The 22,792-nt window shown below is 32.0% G+C and overlaps 2 protein-coding genes across 4 annotated transcripts; one reads left to right on the top strand and one right to left on the bottom strand.

Moving 5' to 3' along the window:
- Window positions 1–1,016: 1,016 nt before the first annotated feature.
- LOC105124875 (seven transmembrane domain-containing tyrosine-protein kinase 1-like) lies at window positions 1,017–15,129 on the bottom strand. The gene is made up of 12 exons (XM_011025050.1): window positions 15,036–15,129; window positions 13,989–14,225; window positions 6,748–6,822; window positions 6,058–6,138; window positions 5,779–5,873; window positions 5,167–5,287; window positions 4,980–5,059; window positions 4,527–4,589; window positions 2,135–2,247; window positions 1,943–2,028; window positions 1,720–1,838; window positions 1,017–1,372 (listed from the first exon to the last, which is right to left on the bottom strand). The coding sequence occupies exons 1-12, from the start codon at window positions 15,069–15,071 to the stop codon at window positions 1,234–1,236; spliced, it is 1,245 nt and encodes a 414-aa protein (XP_011023352.1). The 5' UTR covers window positions 15,072–15,129; the 3' UTR covers window positions 1,017–1,233.
- Window positions 15,130–19,745: 4,616 nt separating this feature from the next.
- Window positions 19,746–22,094, top strand: LOC105124874 (uncharacterized). 3 transcript variants are annotated; one of them, XM_011025049.1, is made up of 2 exons: window positions 19,746–20,163; window positions 20,598–21,111. In XM_011025049.1, exons 1-2 carry the CDS (start codon window positions 19,896–19,898, stop codon window positions 20,705–20,707), a joined length of 378 nt encoding a protein of 125 aa, XP_011023351.1. In that variant the 5' UTR covers window positions 19,746–19,895; the 3' UTR covers window positions 20,708–21,111. The 3 variants fall into 3 exon arrangements, with proteins under 3 accessions (XP_011023351.1, XP_011023349.1, XP_011023350.1); XM_011025047.1 differs by lacking the exon at window positions 20,598–21,111 and adding an exon at window positions 21,465–22,094 and having other exon boundaries at window positions 19,748–20,163; XM_011025048.1 differs by lacking the exon at window positions 20,598–21,111 and adding an exon at window positions 21,471–22,094 and having other exon boundaries at window positions 19,749–20,163.
- The last annotated feature ends 698 nt before the right edge of the window (window positions 22,095–22,792 follow it).

Here is a 22,792-nt window from a genome sequence, read left to right as displayed (position 1 = left end):
AAAAAAAATAAAAACTAACCTTTTTTTTGTTTCTCAACATTAATCTATTTTTTCAATAAAATGAAGGGTAAAAAACAATTTAATAGAATTTCTTTCACAAAATAAAACACATCTAGAATTATAATTTTGGCTATTAGATAATGATCAACATATAAATTTCTCTTTTTTTAATTATTTTTTTCAGGACGACTTCTTTTTTCTTTCTAATTCAAAGATTTAAATGCAAGAAAAATAAAATTTTAAATCAAAATATTAAAATCTTATAAAAAGAAGGATTAAGAATGAAAAATTAAAAAACTTCGGGAACAAAAAATGTTAAAAACACGCAGGAGCTATAGTTGCAAAAACAAAGTGGTTGGGAATTTGTTACAGTGCCAATCTTAATCCTCATAGTTTTTATTATGTTTAATTAAAAATAAATAAAATTGATTTTGCTCAACGCTAGAATCTTTTTTCAACAATGCGAGAAACCCTTAAAAATCTAATCTAAATAAATGATCAATCACAATCCTATGTAAACCAATGATAGGATCACACTTAAAAAATCATAGGTAGCAGGAAAGAATGACAACAAAATAAAATAATGAAAACACCACGTAAATCAACAGTACTGATTCAGCTTTCAGTCCACAGTGAATAGCTGATCTCTTTAGGGTTTTTTTTATTTTTATTTTTTATTAGTTGGTCTGTTATATTCTCGAACCCCATGCGCTTATTTGATCCAAGATAATGAAACAAGTAAATACAACCTGAAGATTCTGTTCCAATCCATATAACCTCAGGCCACACTGTAGCCATGAACTTGGAAGAAATAATGATATCTTCAGGCACCTCTGCTCTTGTTGTTGTTTAAGTTGTGATTTGGTTGTGGAGGCCAAACTGAGGCCATGGCAGAGGATGCGGCAATAATGATGAAAGTGCTGCAGTGCAGGGAGCGCCAGTTTTCTCTGGCTTGACAAATTTGGACCATTTCAGAGACAAATATGCATGAAAATTACATGGCAAATTGTGAATGACAGAGTGTCCATAACAATTCCCCAAACGACTTTTATACATGATAGCTGGAGATAAGACTTCCCCAAGGATATGTAGGGCCTCACATGCAGCAGCAGATACACAGGTGCATGGTGAAAAGGGAAGGCATAAATCAAATACAGAGTGAAAAGGAGAACACACATTCAGTATGATGAAAATTGGAGTCGGGATGTATATGTGTTGCTGTTCAGTAAATCTTTATAAGATGCAACAGGAGCAACAGCCACCTGCGTCTTTCTTACTTTGGAAACTCTCCTGGATCGACTCTAGCTTTGATATTATCTCCTCAAATGTTGGTCGACTTTCAGGATTCTTGTGCCAACACTCTCGAAGAAGCCTAAATCAAGTGAAAGCAAGCAGCCATGAGCATAATCAAGCAAACTAAATTGTAGAGTTTTAGATAAAGCCTTGGCAGTATGGCGTGCGTGTGTCCAGAACCAAAGAGTACTTCAAGAAATAATGAGAGCTAGTTGCAGAATGCCATTCTCAGAACAGAATATTGACTAGCATATATAACCAACCTAAAACTCCTCATAGCCCCACTACTGTTTTCATTAATAGTTATATCTAGTGGCATGCCTTTTCAAATAAATCAAGGCACCGAGAGGGCTGCAGTTGTTATGCTGAATTGCAGTTTATCTTGTGCTGGTAAATAAAACACAATGAAAGAGAAGGAAAGCTAACATCTTAATTGGATCAGGGTAAACAAATGAGGATACAGATGGTCGAGCATCTTCAAATGCCCGCTTGTCTGCAACATGCTCAGGGAGTGCTGTTCTATTTGATGGCCCCCCTTGGAAGATCTGTCAACAAATATAAACCAGCATGAACAAGATCATGATGCAGTCAGAATACGTAAACTATCATGCTCTTTATTGTTCCATGTACAAGTCTTGAATTCGGTTACCTCATGTACTATGAGGGCAAAGGAGAAGACATCAACACTTTTCCCATAGGATTCTCGACGATATACCTCAGGTGCCATGTAACGATCTGTAGTATCCCATAACATTGGCCACAACAAATGACGTGATCTTTACATGGCAGAAGATCTTTAGTTCTAACAGATACATTAATTCAATAAGAAAGAAAGGCTTACATGAACCTGTTCCTCCAGTCATCATGTAACCTTGGTCATCCTTTTCCTGTGCAATTTTGCTTAAGCCGAAGTCTGTAACCTTTAGGTGTCCAGACTCATCTTGTAACACATTCCTAGCAACATTAAGTTGAAAAAAAACCTTTGTGAGTTTTTTCATTTGTCATTTTCTCCTTTCGCATACATGGAGGGAGGAAAAGTGATGCAGTGAGCAATCTTCATTTATATTGTTTATGTTGGCTGACGGTATTCTGTTATATTCTTCTAAATAGCTAATTATAGCTATATTGTGAACTTTCTACCTAGTTGTCTTGGAAGACAACTTCTATTAATGTTTTATTTACATTACGTTTTAAGTTTGACAGTTACTTTTCTTTAGTTTATATTCTATTATTGTGACTGTTGTTGGCAGATTATGATTTCTTTATAGATTGAATGTTATCAAGCTCCAGAAGAGTAAGGTTCAGGTTATGAAAATTCTAAAAGTGACTCCGACGATGTTAATCCTTTCGTCAATTGTCAAGATCAAGAAGGCAAATTGATTGAAATGTTTTTTTTCAATCTTCAAATGATGTAAAGAATGAATTACCAGAATTTAATGTAAGGTCATCTTCTACCTGAAAAATTTCTTGATTAGCTTAGTGCTATTGAGAAAGTCTTTGATTACAAAACAATATAGAATGTTTATTGCAATGATTTATCTTTGCTAGAGTGTGAAGAAAACAACACCGACAATATAAAGAAGGCAAAATGAAATGTGCTTAATAAAAAAACAACTGTTAATGTTTTAAATTGAGTGTCTTTTAATTCCATTAACTATATTTATTAGGAACATAACTATTATAAAATTTTAAAGATATTGGAAGAAACTTTTACTAAAAAGATTACATAAAACAAAGCTTTTGTGATTTGAGATCTTGTGAATTTGATGCTTCAGTGCACATAAATAAATTTTAAGAGTTTTTGAATTATTTATCATTGATGAATCTTGAGATAGTTGATGAGATAAAAACATTAATTCTATTGAGTTTATTATTAGATAGTTGCAAAATATTGGTGGTGCCACGTAATAATTTTACTTTGAATGAAAAATTTACTTTGAAGACAATTGTCATGATCAATTTTTTCTCTATAATTTTCTCATGGCTTTGAGTGTTTAGTTGTAGGGCATTTGTATATATTTCTAAAAATAAAAAATCTAAGCTTGACAACAAGATAAAGTAATGTGTTTTCTTGGGTTTTAAAAAAGATGACTTTGGTTATAAGTTATGTATAAAAAAAAGTTGTGAGAAGTAGATATGTCTTTTTTGAATATGAAACTATTAAAGATTTTGAATAAAAAGATAAAATAGAATATAGTAATTTTATTCCTGTAAATTCAAATTCAATACATATTCCATAGTTATATTTGATGACTTTTAATGAAAGAGATTTGTAAAATGATGATAATAGGAGTTTGCTTTTTGGGCTATTAATTGATGATCCTAAGCCAACTACTGATGATGATGATGATATTATTTTTAAATAGATTATTCAAGAAGCTCTAATTTAGCCATAAGTAAGGAATTCCATTAGAACTCACTATGTTTCTACTATATATTTTCCTCATGAGTATATGTTAGTTACTAATAGGAGAGAGCTAAAATTCTTTGATAAAGTTATGTCTTATAAGACGAAAACTAAGTGATTGATAGCCATGTAAGAAGAAATGAAATTCTTACACGAAAACCACACTTTTAAGTTAGTAAAGCTTTCTAAAAACAAGAGAGCAATCTAAAATAAATGGGTGTTTATATTGAAAATTGATGAAAATTACTCACAGTCAAGATATGAAAGATTAGTTGTAAAATATTTCGGTCAGAAGAAAGCTATTAATTTTGAAAAAATCTTTTTACCCTTGCTTAAGATATTTTCAATCTGAGTTATGCTCGGTGCTCGGTTCTACTGCTATTGTGACATGTCTTAGGAGATCTATATGGATTAATCTTAAGAGTTTAAAGTGAAAGGCATAAAATAATTAGTTTATAAATTAAAGAAGAGTTTATATGAGTTGCAATAAGCTCCAATGTAATTTTACATGTTATAGCCCATAGTTTTAGCTAATAAAAAAAATATTTTGTAATCCTATTATTTATTGATAGTGAAAGTTTTTACGTGTATTACGGTTGGCTTATTCTATATTATATGGTTTTTCATGTAAATATTTTTGGTGTTGATTTGTATTATTAATAGATTCATTCTAATTTTAATTGTACAAAAAGTGTAACTTATGAATTTAGTTAAATTGATGTAATTAACCTAACACAAGCGAGTCAGAAACTCTTGTAATTTGACATGCAAGCCAAGTATCCAACACAAACAGCATGAAACAGAAATATCTAGATAGCAAATATACCTTGGTGTCAAATCCCGGTGTATAATAGCACGTGGTTTGTGTTGATGCAGATAATTCATGCCCCTGCAAGTTTTCATGATCAATGACAGAGGGTTTAGCGTGTGGAGGCCACAGAATAATTAATAGGGTAATACACAACAGGAAATGCTAATGCATCGAATTGCTCGTAATTTCTGTGGAGAATTCAACAACAAGGCAGCTTTAATGGAAAGAAACAGAGTTTTTGTCAGATAGATTCTATAATGGTCTAATCAAGTCAAGAAAGCTAAATTTCAACTTCTTGGCAAAATCTCCTCTATAACAACATCATCTTTGCTGTAACAAAAATACATTTCAGGATGCTTGGAGTTGAATTAACGACATAATTTTTTTTTTTTCAAGTTTGTTCGAAGAAAATGCTTAAGCTATTATTTGCAAACTTGAAGTACAGGAAGCATTCTTTGAACATCTTACCTTGCAATATCTAAAGCATACGAAACTGCTGTTTCCTGATCAAGTCTTCCCTTCCGTTTTAGGATGTCATACAAACTTCCCTAACACGTTCATATCGGAGGAAAAAATCAGTGGAGCAAATTCTAGTCTGGAGTCAACGAAACAAATACCAAAAAGGTCCAGTCATGATTGAATAGTGGATACCCACATCGCGAAGGTACTCCGTCAGGAAGATCAACCGATCGGAGTGCTTTAGAACACCAAGGAACTGCACTATATTAGGGTGGCGCAACTTTTGCCACAGCCCCAGTTCCTTCAGAAAGGTATTCCTGTGAAATTAACGTGCTGAGAAGATGAACTTAAGATAAAATCTGAAAATAGTTGAAGTTGCTAGAATCAGTCTATACTCAATAGCCACCTAGTTGATCTACGTTTGTTAACATCATTACTGTATTTTCGTTGTTTTCTTTTCCTTCTCGTTTTTTCTTGGTGCAGTAGTTTCATAGTTTTATCAACTTGAAAAAGGTCATTTCAGATAGTAAGACCATTCTTTGAACACATTGAAAAACATGAATTCTTATCTTGAATTTACTACCTTCTTCATTGTTCTCTTTTCTTCTCTTGGTTTCTTAGAGAAATAGTTTCACAGTTGTTTTTTCTTGAACGAGGTCATTTTCTGGTAGGCAGATCATTCTCTCAACTAAGAAAAACTTTGATTTAATGTCCTAAATTTAACATGTGTATAATTTGAATATTTATAAGATACAGGACAATGAAACAGAGAGAGAACACGCTACACAACTTCAGGTATGAAACTTACCTCACCCTTGGATCTGATGCAATGGAGGAACGGATCGTCTTTGCTGCTACTTCTGTACCACGCCATTTGACTAAGTAAACTTCACCATATGATCCCTGCAATGGCTTCTTGATTTAAGTCAGTGGGATCATCACGATAACATTATCAAGTGAAGATGATAGTAGTGTTGAAGGTTAAATATCTCAGTGGAGCTCCTACGACCCTAAGGACGTGGGGCAATCAAAAAGGTTTTCATGGCCACTAAGTTTGCCTTTAGAAATTGGGATATCCAGTAATTACTTCTCCAATGAGTATTGCATCATCCATGTCCACTTCAGAGTAATCAATCTCATAGCATGCAGTCTGGGAGTCAAGTCCTACCTGTCCCAGTGAAAATAATAACATAAAAACAGATCATGATAGGGAAATTGAATGGGAAACACTGACTGATCAATATTACTAGACCCATGAAGTTAAATTCCAAAATAGTTTGGTCCTATAACATTCCATATGAAGTTATGAACTAATGGAAAAACACTTATTTATCCATCACTAATATAAACAAGAGCCTTAATCTTTGCAATTCTGACAGCACTACACCATTAAGTCTATAGTTTTAATTGACCACGCAAAACATATGAAAAGATCACCCCTCTCAGATTCTATTGAGTTCAACACCACATACAGTAGGTATATACAATGTGCAAATAAACATTAGGTCAGTGCTGAAAGCTATATACGATATTGCAGTTAATTAAAATAGGTATATGTTCGAGAAAGTGTCCTCCATTTTTGAATTCGTTAGAAATATCCTGAAAATTACACGTAAAGTGATATTTCTCATTTGAGTTATTAACCTGAAAATGTTGGCCAAATACCAATGATCTAAGGAGAAATGCAGATAAAAAAGCATATGATATATATATAGCATTAGGTCTGTCTCCTTCACATAAATTAGTACAGCAAGTATATGCAAAGAAAGTGCGGTACCGGATCTATTCCGCCTCGAGCTTCCAAAATCTTGCAAATACCTTCATGACCAAAGCTACGAGCATCTGACAGAGGCTGAAGATTTTCTAATGTTAACTACACTTAATTTCAGAATAAAAATGACAGAATTCCAAAAATCTGACTACTACTCTACGGATGTGATAATAATAGCAATCTGACAGAAAATTAGGGAAACCCTGTGTGTGAGAGTACAGTTATGCAATACGCAGAATGGCCGATCCCATGATTTTTTGTTACATTCGCTTGAAGATTAAAGTTTATATACAATGTTCTTAGTAAGAAGAATTTTCATTTCTGAATTGCTCTCCTTTTCCTCTTTTTACTACTCTTTTGGGTGCATGCCAGCAACACAGATAATGGTGGTTCGAATGATCTTTCACCTTTGTGAATTTGATGCAAATTCTAAATGATTTTACTCTTTATTGAACTTCATATTTCAAAGAACTACTTAAACTTGATAATAAAGCTAGATGGGTAGAAACCTCTTTATCTGATATACCTAGATAAGGAAATGATCTCTACAGACTATATATACTTTTATAAACCAACGAGATAAGTCTAAGTTAAAAAAAAAAAAGATTTGATCATGTCATAATAAGTTAGCAGTTGAAAATGAAGATATCAGGATGTCTGAACGTTAAATCAGATTTAAATCTACATCATTTTTTGGAATATTAGATCTCTTAAAATTAGTTCAGAAATTGTTGTTTGGGCAATTTTTATTACTTTTCTAGGAATATTTTGGATTTTTATTTTAATTTTCAAGGTGTTTTTAGATTTCTAGTTCCGTAGTAGAGGTAAAATTTTTTAATCTATTTATAAATCTTGTAAACCTCTAAAAAGACAAATTTCATTAATTTTATTTTTAGAGAAATAAATTATAAATTTAGGGTTTATATTTACAATCCTTTTTCTTATTCAAATTATTGTGTTTTTGTTATTCTTATAGATTTTGTTTATATCAATTGATGTTAAAGTATAATAATCCTAGATTTATATTGCTTGTTGTGTACTAACTGTTTGCTTGCTCTAAGTTACTAACAATCATGGTAGAAAGAGATTGTAAAGTAGGGCATGGTCAAGGAGGTGTCGGAATTTATTTTTGGGTTATTTTTTTTAAAAAAAATTAAATAAAAAAAAAAATCGTAAGAGGGCCGACACTATTCTCTTTCTTCTTTTCCAGCTCTCTCTCCCCCTACATAAGCCACACCACCCTGCCACCATAATGAGAAAGAAAAGCAACCCATGCCTGCACTTGGACAGGGTATGGTGACCCTCTCCCCTGGCCTCCTAGAAGTACAAGAAGAAAAGGGTGAAACAAGGACTAGGGGTGGCGGCGGGGCTGGAGAAAGAAAAGGAAAAAAGAACAGAGGGAGGATTTGTTTTAATGAGAACATTTTCACGGGGTGATACTATAGAGAGAAGGAAACAGGGAATGAAAAACAGAGGACAGTTTGAGAGGAAGCAAAAGAATTTTTAGAAAAATAAGGGGGCAAGATTTCAAAGAAAGACAGAGAGAAGAGGGTGAAACAAAAGGGGAAAAGAGGAGATTTTGGGGAGGTGGATAGAAGTTTTGAGAGAGAGACATAATAGAGAACAGAGGAGGAAGAGAACAGAAAAATTAAAAACGAGGACGGGGAGATTGTTTTTGAAACCAGAGAGAAGGAAACATGGGACGAAAAAAGACAGGGGAAAGGAGAAGAGATAATAGAAAAGAACAGTAATCTTACTCTCTTTTTGGTCTCTTTCTCCACCGTTTGAAATAATATCACTGTCAACCTCTCGCCATCTTCTTCCCCAGGCGGGCTGCGCTGCAACAATCGTGAAGAAAAAGAAGAAACCGAAGGCTCAGCACAGAAAGGAAAAACAACAGCGACGAGTGGTTTTTTCACCACCGCCTGGAACCCGATCCCAACTGCAAGCCACCGTCATCCCAACTACCAGAGCACCAACATTCCAGGCAACACTCTTCTCCTTCCTCTTGTCTTCTTGGTTGTTCTCTTGCATGCAGAACGTGTACTATTCACGTTTCTGCAGCAAGAAAAATAATTAACAGATTACTGTTACTGTGCATGAGCACAGTAACAGCTAATTATAATTAACTAGTTGCTATACTCAGGATATTAACCAGTCTCTTGGTTGTTTCGATCTAGACCATCAGCCCAGCATCAGGCCAATCCGACTGGGTTGAGTCCAGCCTTATAGAAAGAAGTTAGTTTTGTTTTGGGCCTAAATCCAATTTATTATTATAATATATAATGTTATGTATTGTATATTTTTTTTAAAATCCCAAAAATCCTTTGAAAAAAATTATGATTTTTGTTGCATATTTTTCTACCATTTTGCTTAATATTAGTTTGTATTTTATATCGTAAAGATACAAATTTAATATTAAAATATCTGGTTTTTTGTTGAAACTTAGCAAGGAAAAATATAACAATTTTTTATTTTTATTTTTATGCATACAACTAAGTCTATCAAAAAATATAAAATTGTTTGTATCATATTTTCACACAACAAAAATTTAAAAATATGTGTTAGCATGCATTTTAATTTTAATAATTAGTTTATTAAAGCCATAAGAACTAGTATAATATTTCAAAAAATACCCAAAAAATATTTTGTTTTCTTTTAATATGTGAGATTATGAATTTATATGTAAAATATATTCCTAATATTAAAAAGGTAATTTCTTTTGTTGACATAGAACGATAAGGCTTTATCTAATAAGATAAGGATTTCTTTATCGATAAGAATATTTTTTAAACTATAGACAGATCAATAATTAGAAAACACAATAACATTTTAGTTTTTATTAGACGAGTAAGTAAACAATGCAATTTACCTTAGGTATGGTGTATTTGGGGTGCCAATACCTTTCTTTTATACAATTAGTCTATGTACTTAATCTTTGAAACCATTTAGAGTTTCTAGTGACCAAAATAATAGATGGTGACTCTTATTCCACTAATAAAAGACAAGAATTCTTTTTCTTTCACGTTATCACGATTACCTAGACTTCAAACTTAAAGAGTGGACGATAACCATAACGATGCACACGTGCGACATAGGGGATAAGGAGGCTCCCTTTCAAAAGAGAAATACTTGGAGCTCATCATAAAGGACATACAAATGTAGTTCATAAAGTTGACCCATAAGATGAAACATAGGGACCTATGAGACCAAAATCATAATTAGAACTAGGAATAGGACCGTGGGTACTTGGCCAGTACTAAAAATCAGTTTACTTACAACCTTTAAGTATGAAGAGACCATATTAAGGGATTTTGGTTTTTGTGTCAAATGTTTTTAGTTTGATGGAACTTTGCAGTCAGATAAATTTATAGACTAGTTGAATGAAGTCGAGAGGATTTTTTTAGTACAAGAAGGTTCCTAAATAGACACGAGTTAAGTTAATTGCAATCAGACTAAAGAGTTAAGTATTTATATGGTGAGAATAGTTGAAAAAAACACGAGAAAGACAAGGAAAATAAAAATTAGTGATTGGGATAAGATGAGAAAAAAATATAAAGCACCTTTTTGCTTTTGACTATTCTTAAATCCTATATTGGGCTTCACATGCTGAAATAAGAAGGTAAGTATGTAAATAATTATACCAATGATTTCTACTAGTTAGTAGATCAAAATAATTTCAAAAAAAATAAAAGAGCAACTAGTGGTGAGGTATTTGAGTGGTCCATGATAATCCATCTATGATGTTTTATATCTCCAATCTATATAGACATTTTATGAAGTGTATCAAAGGTTTTTAGTAGTAGAGAAACAACAAATTGTTAGTGTTATAAGTAAAAATTTCTGGGTAGATCAAAACAATAAAGGAGAGTATAATAATAATATTTAAAATGGTTAACACACAACCTAGGCCAATCCAACAAAGTCAATAAATAACAATTAGGGTTCTGATTTTATAATTCATTGCTTTAGATATGGTGAATTAGGGTACCACACTAGTGATTGTTGCAAAACAAAGAGTTATCTATAAAAGAATTTACTGGTATAGAAGCTTATGGATAAGCTAATCATGTCTAAGCTAATACTTAGATAGAGATAAGGATACTTTATAGGGAAATAAAGATATTACTCTTGTTATCAGAAAGAGTTTGTTGACACTCAATAGAGATTTAGAAGAGGATTGGTGGCACACTATTATTTTTCATTCTATATGCATCATTAAAGACATTTTATAACCTGATAATAGATAGTGACGTCTACGGGAATATAGTGTTTATGAAGGCAATGAATAAACTTTAGCCAGTAACTAAAAATCATCATAAACCTTACAAGTTATATGGTTGAATAAAGATACTGAGGTAATTGTTGACAAATACTACCTTGTTTCCTTTTTCATTAGATAAAAATATTTGATAATGTTTTGTGTGATGTGATGTTTGTAGATATATGCGACATCTTATTAAAGAGGTCATGACATTTTGATAGAACTATGGTACATGATGGTAGAAAAAATACATATATCCTAAGTATTAAAAGGAAATATATAGTGTTGGCACCAATAAAGAAGAAAGTGTTGATGAAAACTTAAAAGATGAAGAGCTTGTTGGTACACAGGTGATAATGTTTGATTATTTTAGAGAGCTATATTTAGGTAATTCAACATTCATGAAAATTTATTTTGAGTTGATAGATGGATGTGAGTGAGAGAAATTTATACTTGACAAATAGAGGTATGTGAGGTAGGCTTTTGTGAGGTAGTGCAGAAGATAAATGATAAAACTTAAGATCTAAAACTATGATGAAAAATCATAAGCTGAAAAACATTGAAGAGCACTGCAAGAAACTAGAGGAGCGAGTGCAGATCCTTCAACAAGAATTTGAGGAATCCTTGGCCAATCAACAAACTAAATGGCAGGAACAATTTGGTGAACAGAACAAGAGGACTGATTAGATTAGTGCACAAATTGAAGCCCTATCAATTCAATTTCAAACATTCTTTGCTAATCAAATGACAGGAAAAGATTTGGGAAGCACTTTCAAAGGAATATTACAGACTCCAGCAATGGGCAGTCTAGAGGGAATGCTATCAAGGGGAAAAGGTCCTGCTAAGGGAGACCAAACCTATAGCCAGGAGCAACAGAGAATGGTGTATAATGTTGTCTTTCCAAGAATGGATCTGATAATATTTTAGGGAGATAATCTTAGGGGTTGGTTGAGGAGGTGCAAGAAGTTTTTTAAGCTCAATACAACTCCTTTTTAGCAATAGGTAGAACTAGCATCTCTTTATCTAGAGGGAAAGACAGAGATCTGGTTTGAAGGCTACATATGTGGAGTGGAAGGTGTTGTTGATTGGGAAGAATTCTCAGGAGCCATATACAGTCGGTTTGGTAATAGAACTGACATTGTAGAGGAATTTAACAAGCTAATACAAAAAGGTGATGTGGATGAATATGTGGAAAGGTTTGAGGAGTTAAAGTCACTAATGCATTCATTAAATTCATTGCTTCCTGAATCCTACTATATCTCCAGCTTTATCAGTGGATTAAAGGAAGATATCAAACCTATGTTAAAGATATTAAAGCCAGTAACATTGATGATAGCTTTTGATCAAGCTAAATGGCAAGAGGAGTCTAACAAGGTGTTGGCAAGAAAAAACAAGTTCATGCCCAGGCCAGTAGCTGTGGTGCAAATGGGGACACTGATAGGTAATCGTCAAACCAATTATGTAAATGATAACTAGCAAAAACAAAAAGTTTCAGAGACCATGCATGAACAAAGGCAAAGACTGGGGTAGTGTTTCAAGTGTGGGGACAAGTTCATGTCGGGGCATACATGCAATGTTAAGGAATTACACATGATCGAAGGCAACGAGGAAGAAGGTAGAGTCAAGGTTTACCCAGTAGCCATACTAGAGAGGAAGCTTATTAAAAAAGACAATAGAGTTGTAGTGTTGGTTTAATTCAATGGTCCAACTCATTTCCTAAAGACACAACGTGTGAAGAACTGACAGAAATTCAATTGTAATTTTCATAATTCAATATTAGCCCTTAATTGTTTAGATCTGCAGATTCTTGGGTCAAGAATCTTTTTAAGAAAGGGGTATTGTTATGATTCAGGATGGCAGAATAATGGTGGGAAATAGCAATAAGAAGAAGGTTGTTGCGGGAAAGCAAACGTCAAGGACACGCAACCTGCTATTAATTGTAGAATTCTGTTAGTTAATTAGAGTTAGTTGGATTAATCTGTTAGTAGTTAATATTGATCACTATAAAAGCACAGTGTATGGATCACATTGGATATGAATAGATTGTAGTCCAATTTTGATCTCATTTCTCTTCTCTGTTAATATCATTTCTCTTTTCTCTTATTCTTTTCTGCTAATATTATTTCTCTCTTCTGTGACTCTTCTCTACTAATATCATTATGCTTCTTAGCCTCATCTTCTTCTTGATTTGTTAATCATCCTAGCATCAAACTCGAGGATGAGTTTTCCCTAACCTGGAGAGAATGGAGCAGTTAGGCTTATAAAAACTAAAAGTTTTGAGCATTAAGGTGAGGATCTAACATAAATAAATGAGGATCTAACCTAGAAAGACCATGTTTTGATGGGCCAATCGGACATGTTTAGATCTAAAATGAGGTCTGACAATACCAAATTAAGCTAATATCTTAAAACAACGATATTAAGAGATTTGACCACTAGACTAAAATGAAATCTACATCACTTATCAAACTATTAGATCTCCTAAAAATTAGGCTAAAATTGTTGTTTAGACTTTTTTGGATTTAATGATTAATCTTGATTTTTTTTTAAATTTTCCTTAGTGTTTTTGGATTTCTAGTTGTTTTTTAATAAAGGTGAGATTTTCTAATCTATTTACAAGTCTTGTAAACCTCCAAAGAAACAACCTTTATTAGTTTTATTTTCAAAAAATTAAATTACGAATTTATCACATCTGTAATTCTTTTTACTCATTCAAATTTGTTCTGTTTTTGTGTTGTTATTATCCTGATAGCTTCCGCTGCATCAATTGAAACGTGCCAAGCAAGCGTGATTATCAACCATATAACAAAATAGAGACATAGTTTTAGTTTCTTAATATATCTGCCGCTAGCTCTGACTGCCTTGAGCAATGAGACCTTACCATTTAGCACACACCTTCCACACCTAAACACATTAGCTGCCAGTGTGTCTTCTTCGGCAAGCAAATATATAGATATCAAGTTTAGAGATGAGAAAAACTTACAGTGCGACCCCAGCGATCAATAGAATTCACATCTGCTCCTTTCTCAAGAAGTAGTATCACAACCTCTGTACACCCTTCACAAGATGCCAAATGAAGAGCTGTTCTCTTATCATAATCGGCCAGATTGGGTTCCACACCTTTTTCTAACTCCTGCAGCACTCCAGCTTTGTCGCCCTTGCTTGAACAAGAAAGCAGCCGATATGGACCTTCTGAGTCGATTGCTTGTGATTGAGCCCTCTGATATACAAAACCACAGTGAAATTGTCTTCATTTGTAATGAAAAGCTTAGCAGAAAGAAAGCTCATTGATCATCAGCTGCTTTGTTTCATCGTACCCAAAATCTCAATAAAGTGCACAAAGATCATATAAAGCAACAAAAAAGATAGTTCATTGATCATCACTTGGATGTATGATGATTTTCCACCGTCAAAACTTGAACAAAATAAAAAATGATTCCCTAAATATTCTTCCTTCAAGTGCCTTACATAACTGCATGCATGTAAATGTCATAGAACTTGAAAATACACAGAAAATCCTTCATAAAACCCCATTTCCGTGAAGGTACGTAAGGATGGATAAAGCTAGATTCAGCAGTTGCAAAGATCAATGCCATAACACAAACCCTTTTCTCTCCTCGATGCAGAACTAATTCTTGTTAATAATAAATAAAAAGTTCGATTCTTATTAATATAGACCATGCAAACAAACTAAACCTAGTCCAAAAACTAGTAAATGCTTATCCTCGAAATGATTCGAAACTTATCTGAAATACATACTCAAAACACTTATAAGTCACAAATATGACAGAATTCAGTCCATTTAATGAAGAAAATTATAACTTGACTCACAAAATGAGATGATTATATATAGAATAAATAAATAAATTAAATACTAGTTACAAGCCCTTGGCATAATTTAAAAAGGAAAAATCTGTACCTGACTCCAGATAACAAGCTCTCTTCATTTCAAGAATCGATTTAATTATCAAACAGACCTCAAAATACGCATAAATTAACATTAAAAGACAAAAAGAGGTGAAGTGAGTACCTTTGAGGGGAGGGAAGAACCATTGCAACCTTCCATGATTCAAAAACAATCGGAGAAAGCAATCTCTTTGACCAGAAAAATAAATAAATAAATAAACACACGAAGTAAAAAAAAAAAAAGAAAATCAATTTGAACACAAAAGGAAATTGAAACCAAACGAAAGTACTAATACATGGAGTACATTTTCGATTATTACATGTACTAGTGCTAATTATACATGCATAAGTCCAGCTAAGCTTACAATAGACGTGAAGACATTTAATACATTTTCGATTACATTAACGACACTAACAACAACAATCCAAAATCTATTTTTTATTGAATTCGATATAGCCGAGGGTTACTATCGTGTCCTGTCTCGTCTAAATAATGATTCACTTGGATTTCTACGTCTCCAGGTATTGGATTGGAAGGAGGTATAAAAATACTGTTTGGTTGAAGAGAAAACTGAGAATTATAACTTCATTAAATTTTCTCAACAACCAAACAATTTTTTCCCCTCCGTTTGTTTTATCTGGAAAGCGATGAGGGTTTTGGGAGTTTCGGTTGGAAGTTTGTTTTTGGCGGGTTTTCTTCTGTTTTAATTTAACGGTAGCGTTTCGTTTTGTTTCAAGTCTTGGCTTTTTATTACCATTACATTAGAAAAAGCGAATTGGGAGAGAAAAACACGGTTTACTGTAGAGAATTCACTGTTTATTGAAACAGTTGAATGACCAATTTAATCTTTCCCAAACAAATAGATGAATTTGCTATTAATGGTACTATAATTTTTTTATAATATTAATTAGTAATTATTAGATTAATAAAGAATAAATAAGATTTTTTGTATTTTCAAAATACAATGAAATAATTAAATTACCTTTAAAAATAAAACTTATTTAACTCACATTAATAAATTTTTTTATATTTTCATCCTATCTTTTAGTTGCTATCAAGTTAATTGAAAAAAAAAATTAATATTTTAATATATGCAAAATATAATTAAAAGAATCAAAGTTCGCAATTGTGTGCACGTGTTAATGGGTGGAAAGCATCTATAATCTTTTAACAATGTATGTTGCGTATCTTGATATTTAAATGATAACTTTCATAATGACATTAGAAGCATCGAGATGTCTCCTTGCATATAGAAGCATCGAGATGTCTCATTGCATATGGGGTGATAGTGTGTTGTCAGTGATTTTTTTTTTAGTATTTTTTTTATTTTTTCTTTCCTCCCCTTAGGATTGGCTCTAGCCATTTAAAATACCAGAGTTGATATTTTATTTACTGATATTGCAACTTTGATCCTTGCTTTTTTAATTTTTAATTTTTGTTTTTTGCTTTTTTTATATCAAATCTTGATTCATTTTCAATTATATCCTTGAGCCCATAATTGTAATTTGTTATTTTTTAAATTATGGTCCTGATCATTTCTTTTGATTTTGATTTTTTATTTTGGATCTTTTTATGAATTTGTTTTTTTCTTTTTCATTTTCTTCTTCAATTAAAAACTTTAGGTTGTCCTCTTATTTATTTTTTTATTTCAAATTTGATATTCATTCTCTTAATTCTTTTTTTAGATTATTTTGTATAATGTTTTTTTATTTCATCATTTGAAAATTAATTTATTGAAAATCAAGTTTTACGATTTTTCTAAGTTAAGTGATTTTAGTTTAACGACTCGAATCATGGGTATAAAAAGTTAACACTCTTTCCATTATGATTTTACTATATAAAGATATGATTATACTACATAGAGATCAAGGTTGTAAGAAATAAATATACATAACTCAAAAGCTCAACTAAGTGAAAATCACACGCATTAGTATATACAACCTCCTCCTTTTTCTTCTATATTATTTTCTTATCTTTTCTCAAAATGAAAATCACATGCGTTAGCATATACAATCTTCTTTTTTTTCTTCTCTATTATTCTCTTATCTTTTCTCAAAAATTAAATTGGTCTTAATTTTTTTTTTATTTGCTAATGTTAAGAACTTTTAATTAAGTTAATCTAAATTTTTATGTTATTTGATTATGTATTCTTTAACTTTGACCATTTTAAATTGATGTTTTAAGGGGAAATCACACTATTAATGCATTAACTTTTCACTTTTTATGCATATGCAGAAGACTGAACTTGGGATCAAGAAGTGCTTTTGGTGAAGGTGTTGCAAGTTGATCACGTGATGAGATGAACTTAACATGAGCATTATAAGCTACTAGATCACAGACAAAGTGAAAATCTATTTCAATGTGTTTGTTCATGCATGAGACATTGGGTTGCTGGTGAGGTAGGTTGTGCTGATGTTGCCGCACCATAAGGTAGGTGATAATGAGATGGGTAAACCAAGTTCTTGTAATAGAGATTGTATCCATAGAAGCTTTGCAGTGGTGTTGGCAACAATACAATATTCAACTTCAGTGTTGTTGCAAGAGATAGTTGGTTGCTTGCGGAAGCTCCAAGAAATGAGATTTGATCCAACAAAGGTGCCATAACCACCGGTAGACTGTCTGTCATTATTAGAGTAAACCCAGTCTGCATCAGAAAGTGCTTTTATTTGAGAGATGTTGCATGTAAGAAGTACACCATGATGAACTATGTTTTTAAAATAGCGTAAGATTCGTTTGACAACACTCAGATGGTCGGTGGTGGGAGAATGCATGAATTGATAAACTTAGCTAACAACATAGAAAATATCAGGACAAGTGAATGATAGATATTGAAGTGAGCCAGCAGTACTGCAAAACAGTATAGGATCTGGGAATGGAGCACTTGTAATTGTGATAACTTTGTGGTGGAGACCATTGGTGAGGAAACTAGTTTGACATCATACATATTGGTCTTGTGAAGAAGATCATTGATGTAGAGTTGTTGGCTTAGATTTAGGCAATAAGAACCAGGAGATGCTTCAACGTCCAAGAAGAAACTTAATTAACTAGCTAAGATCTTTAAATACAAATTCATAGTGAAGTTGAGTAATAAAAGTGCATATATCTTAGAGCTGACAAAACCAAATGAGTGAAGCTTGGAACCGAGATGAGAAAACCATGCTCGCAAAGATTGTTTGAGGCCATATAAGGCTCTCTGTAAATGACAATATGTTCAAGAAAGTATATATGAGAGAATCCAGGTTGTTGAGTCATGTAAGCATCTTTATTGAGATCACCATGCAGGAACACATTTTTAACAAGTTAATGTATAGGCCATTGAGATTGAACTGCAATGGATTGAATAATTCGAGTCGTAATTGGTTTAATTAATCACTGCAGTACTGAAACTGTCACTATAATCAATTCCTTGTTATTGATGAAAACCTTTAGCAACAAAGCGTGCCTTGTAACATTCCATGGTGCCATCAACATGTTGTTTACTATAAAAGATCTCTTTGAAGGCAATAATATTCATGTGTGTTTGTCGGGGAACTAAAATCCAAGTGTCATTCTTCATAAGAATTCATCATTCATGGAACTATGCCATTCTGGAAACTTCAAAGCAGTAGTGAAACTGGTTGGCTCAGTGAGGGAAGGTGCAGTAACAGTAAAGAGAGCATGCTTGCCCGAAGCAATAAAATCAGGGGAAGTTGCCTGGGTTTGAAGATGTTGTTGTGGGACCTAGTTGTCATATGATGATTCTATATGAGGACAGCGAAGACAAGACTTTTTGAGACTGTTGTAGAAGGAAGTAAGGCTGAACAAGGGTGTTGTGATTTATTGAAGATCTTTGTAGGGGGTTGTTGCGAGGTAGAAAGGTTGTTGCTGGAAGGTAATGTATCGGTCGAGCTGTCCTGTTCGGGTCGAAATTAAATTAAAATGTTAAAACTCTATTTCGCTTGCAATTTTTTTACAATGAGAATTCTTGGTTTAAGGATGTATTTAAAAAATATTTTTTTAGGTCAACGTTGATGATTTTATTATAAAATAAAATATTTTTTTATCATATAAAATCTTAAAAATAAAAAAAATAGCGTTTTTTTTTGTGCATGAGAGCTTTTAAAATTTTCATGTGTATTTTAATTTTTATAAAAAAAATTATATTTTTATCTGAAAAAAATACAAGAATTAGTTAAAGATTATTATAACTGATTTATAATTATCTATTAGAACCAAGTTTATATTTCAAAAAAAATTTAAAAAAATACCAAGTTTATATTTCAAAAAAAATTTAAAATTTTTTTTTGTTTCTTTTAATATATTTTTAATATATAGGATTATTAAGACATATTTTTATATTAAATAAAAAATAGTTCATTTTATTTTTTAAAATTTTACAGTAAAGTGATTAAATTTTAATCTAATAAAATATTAATTTCTTTATTAAATTTTTTTCTTAAACCCTACATAAATTACTGATTAGAAAACAAAAATTTAATTTTTATTATTGATAAAAGGTCAGAATAAAATAATAATCATGTAATTAGAATATTTTTTATTTGAATGCAACAACAAATTTTTAATAGGATGTAAATTTTAATTACAAAATAAAAAAATGATGTAATTGTTTGAATAATTAATTAATAGTGGTAGCTGGAAACACCAAGGTCATCTGATTATAATTTTGTTTAATATATGTTAAATTATTTTAATATATTAATATTAAAAATAAATTTTAAAAATAATCTATACAACTAACGGTCGTACATATGTAGATCGGGCTGGGTGGTGCGGTCACTGTCAGTGTAGACATCCGCTTCTCTACTCCGGTATTATATTATACGCTCAAAATGAAAAAACCAACCCCACCCCTCCAAAACGAAAAAATTACAAGAAGAAAAGGAAGCTCGAAAAACTGTTTCAAATTTCAAAGACCCAAAAAATACCCTCCAAAACCCTCCTCCGCTCTTCTTCTATACTCTACATTTACAGATCCAAACAAGCATGTCGTCTAACAATCCGAACCAAACCATTCGGAGCCCAGAAAAACCCGAATCCAAATTCGAAGACGAGTCGGAGGAGGAGGAGGCGGAGGAATTGGAGCAGTTGGAGACACAAGTGAAGCAAATGGCAAAGAAGATTCTCGAGTACAGAGCCACTTTACCTGATCAACTCAAAACTACTCTCGCTTTGCTTCTTTCTTCGCAACGACCCCTTTTACCTGATTGTGATTCCGGCTCGGATCCTGGGCCCTCCGGTGAACTTAACCCAGGTTAGTTAGTTATATCTTCTTCTCTTTTAGGGTTTTAAATGTAATCTGGGTTAAGTAAGTGAAATTGTGTGCTCGTGTTTTTGGGTACTAAAATATTTGGTGATTTGTGTGCTGTTTCTTTTGAAGTTTAACTTAATTGCAAAATTTGTTGATTAGAAGTGTTAATGAGTTGTTGGGCCAGCTTAATTTTAATGTTTTTTTGTACGAGTACGTTAAAAGATTAGGTCTTAAACCGTTGCTCAAGGTCAGTTAAAGATTTTAATTTTAGGTATGGACTCGAATGATATGCCATTTACAACTATCATGGAAGTATTATTATTGTGATTGTCGTGTATTTAATTGACGACGACTTAATTAATTAATTAATTCAAGTTGATGATATTTGAGATCAGTTAATTTATGCTGCATTGCCTAACGTTAATGAATAATTTTAGTTTTAGGCCAATGGATGTGCCGTCTACAAGCTGTGCTGAATTATATCGAGCAATGCACTGTGGTTCAGTCAGCTCTTGCCTTCTTTTTTTTTCCAATCAAGAGGAAATAATTTTTAGAGGGATTCTATGTAAATTGGAAAGATAAGGAAGCTAGGAAGGCAGACATTGTTCTAAGAGCTGAATGAAGATGAAGTTTGTGGTTTTCTGCTGATTTCTATGTAAATAGAGGCAGTCAGATTTTCACGTCTTTGGTTCGTTAGTGTGATAAGTATAGAATATAACACTAGCATGATAGGAAATGACATAATTTGAAGCTTGTTGTCCGCGTCCAATACTGCACTTATATTTACTCTTTGGAGGTTCATGCGCAATTGTTTGATTGCAATTCTTTTTCATCCAAAAGAACGAACTGTTTTTTCCGGTTTTCCTTGTTCCTTTACTTTTAACTTGAGAAAGTGACATGATGATGTTTGCATTCAAGGCTTTAGAGCTATTGCTAGGGAATAATATAATATTTATTAAATTATCTTATCTAATAGTTTAAACTTTTTGTTTGAGATAGTTTTTTTTACATAATATCAGTTTAGAGCTATTGCTAGGGAATAATATAATTTTTATTAAATTATCTTATCTAATAATTTAAACTTTTTGTTTGAGATAGTTTAATATCATATCTTTAATAATTAAACAGTTATGAATTTGAATTTTATTTTTTTATTAATTAAAATTAATTAATAGCATAAGATAGCATGACTTTATATAAATTTCAAATTAAAATACTGACATACTTTCGTTTTGAGACCTTGTTCTAAATTTATAGATTTTTTATTGTGATTGTTGCACTGACGATATCATAACATTATGGAGATTCAGGAGGACAGGACAAATCCAGTAGAGCGGCATTACTAACAAAAGAAGACCGAAAGACTGCCGAGAAAGTACATTTGTTGAAAGAGAAAATTTCTAGCAATGTCTCTACTATGCCTGTAGTTTTAAAGAGGATGAAAGATTGTATTTCTAGGATTAACAAACTAGATTCGTACAATGGAAGCATACATCCGGCTTTTAAAAAGAAAAGGACAAGCTGAGTTTGCTGTTATTTTAGCATTTGGTGTAAGTTTCAAGGTGATTGAGTAGGGTTGTCTATGATTGTCTTCTATTTGTACAATAGATCCATGATCCTGCTGCGGAAAGGAAGGGAAGGGCTTGCTAACCAAATTAGCCTAACAGTCCTGGATTTAGGTGTTTTCCTTGTACCCCAGTTACCCGAAAGCATCAATTTCAATGTGGAGGATAGGTGTTGATAGCTTTCCAGCAAGACATCTTGCATCGACTTGATGCAATAATTATTTAATTGCAAGATGGGATAAGCTATTGTCTTGCCACCTTTGTTGTTTAGGTTCTCATTTACCCATCAGCTACATTCAGGCTGTCTGGACATGATTGTAATCTCCAAACAATTGATTTGCCTGTTGGAAAAATGGCGGATTGAATGCATTCTTGTAGTCTGTGTAGTTGGTCTGGCCGTATACCCGAGACATCATAGGCAATTCCAAATAACTATAAAAAGTTAATAGCATTTTTAATTGGCAAAAGTTATTTAGAAGAGTTAAGTTGTTGATATGGCTTTTTAACAGTGTAAATATGGTTTCTTCTGTGCATTTAAAGAAAAAAAAAAGTTATTTTTAACAATCTATTTTTATTTTAATATATTTAATATTATTAATTTTGGTTGTTTTTTTAAAAAATCATTGAGGGGAAAAGTTTAATGGATGAAAGAATGAGTTTTAAATAATTTATTTTAGTGTTTTTAGCTTTTATATATATATATGTGGAATGATTTTTATTTAACAGAAAAGTTTTTAAATAATTGCATTCATACCTTGGAAAACGAGGATTAATAAGGAGTTTCTGATGGAGCTTTTCCATCCGCATAAGCTGAGATATCAGAATTCAATATCCAATAGAGTACTGTACTGGAAGCTATAACAATTTATAATTATATTTAAAAAATAATATAAATTATTTTTTTAAAATTTTACAGTTTAAATTATTGAATGAATTAAAATTATTTTTTAATATAATATTAGAACTTTGATAACCAAGTAATCCCGAGTTTAAATTTTATTATATTTATTTATTTAATAAAAATTAAGTATAAAATAATATAAATTTACACAAGTTTCAAGTTTAAT

This window comes from Populus euphratica, unplaced genomic scaffold, assembly GCF_000495115.2.
Source record: "Populus euphratica unplaced genomic scaffold, PopEup_1.0 scaffold32.1, whole genome shotgun sequence".
Lineage (NCBI taxonomy): Eukaryota > Viridiplantae > Streptophyta > Magnoliopsida > Malpighiales > Salicaceae > Populus > Populus euphratica.
This window is presented reverse-complemented; position numbering and strand designations above follow the sequence as displayed.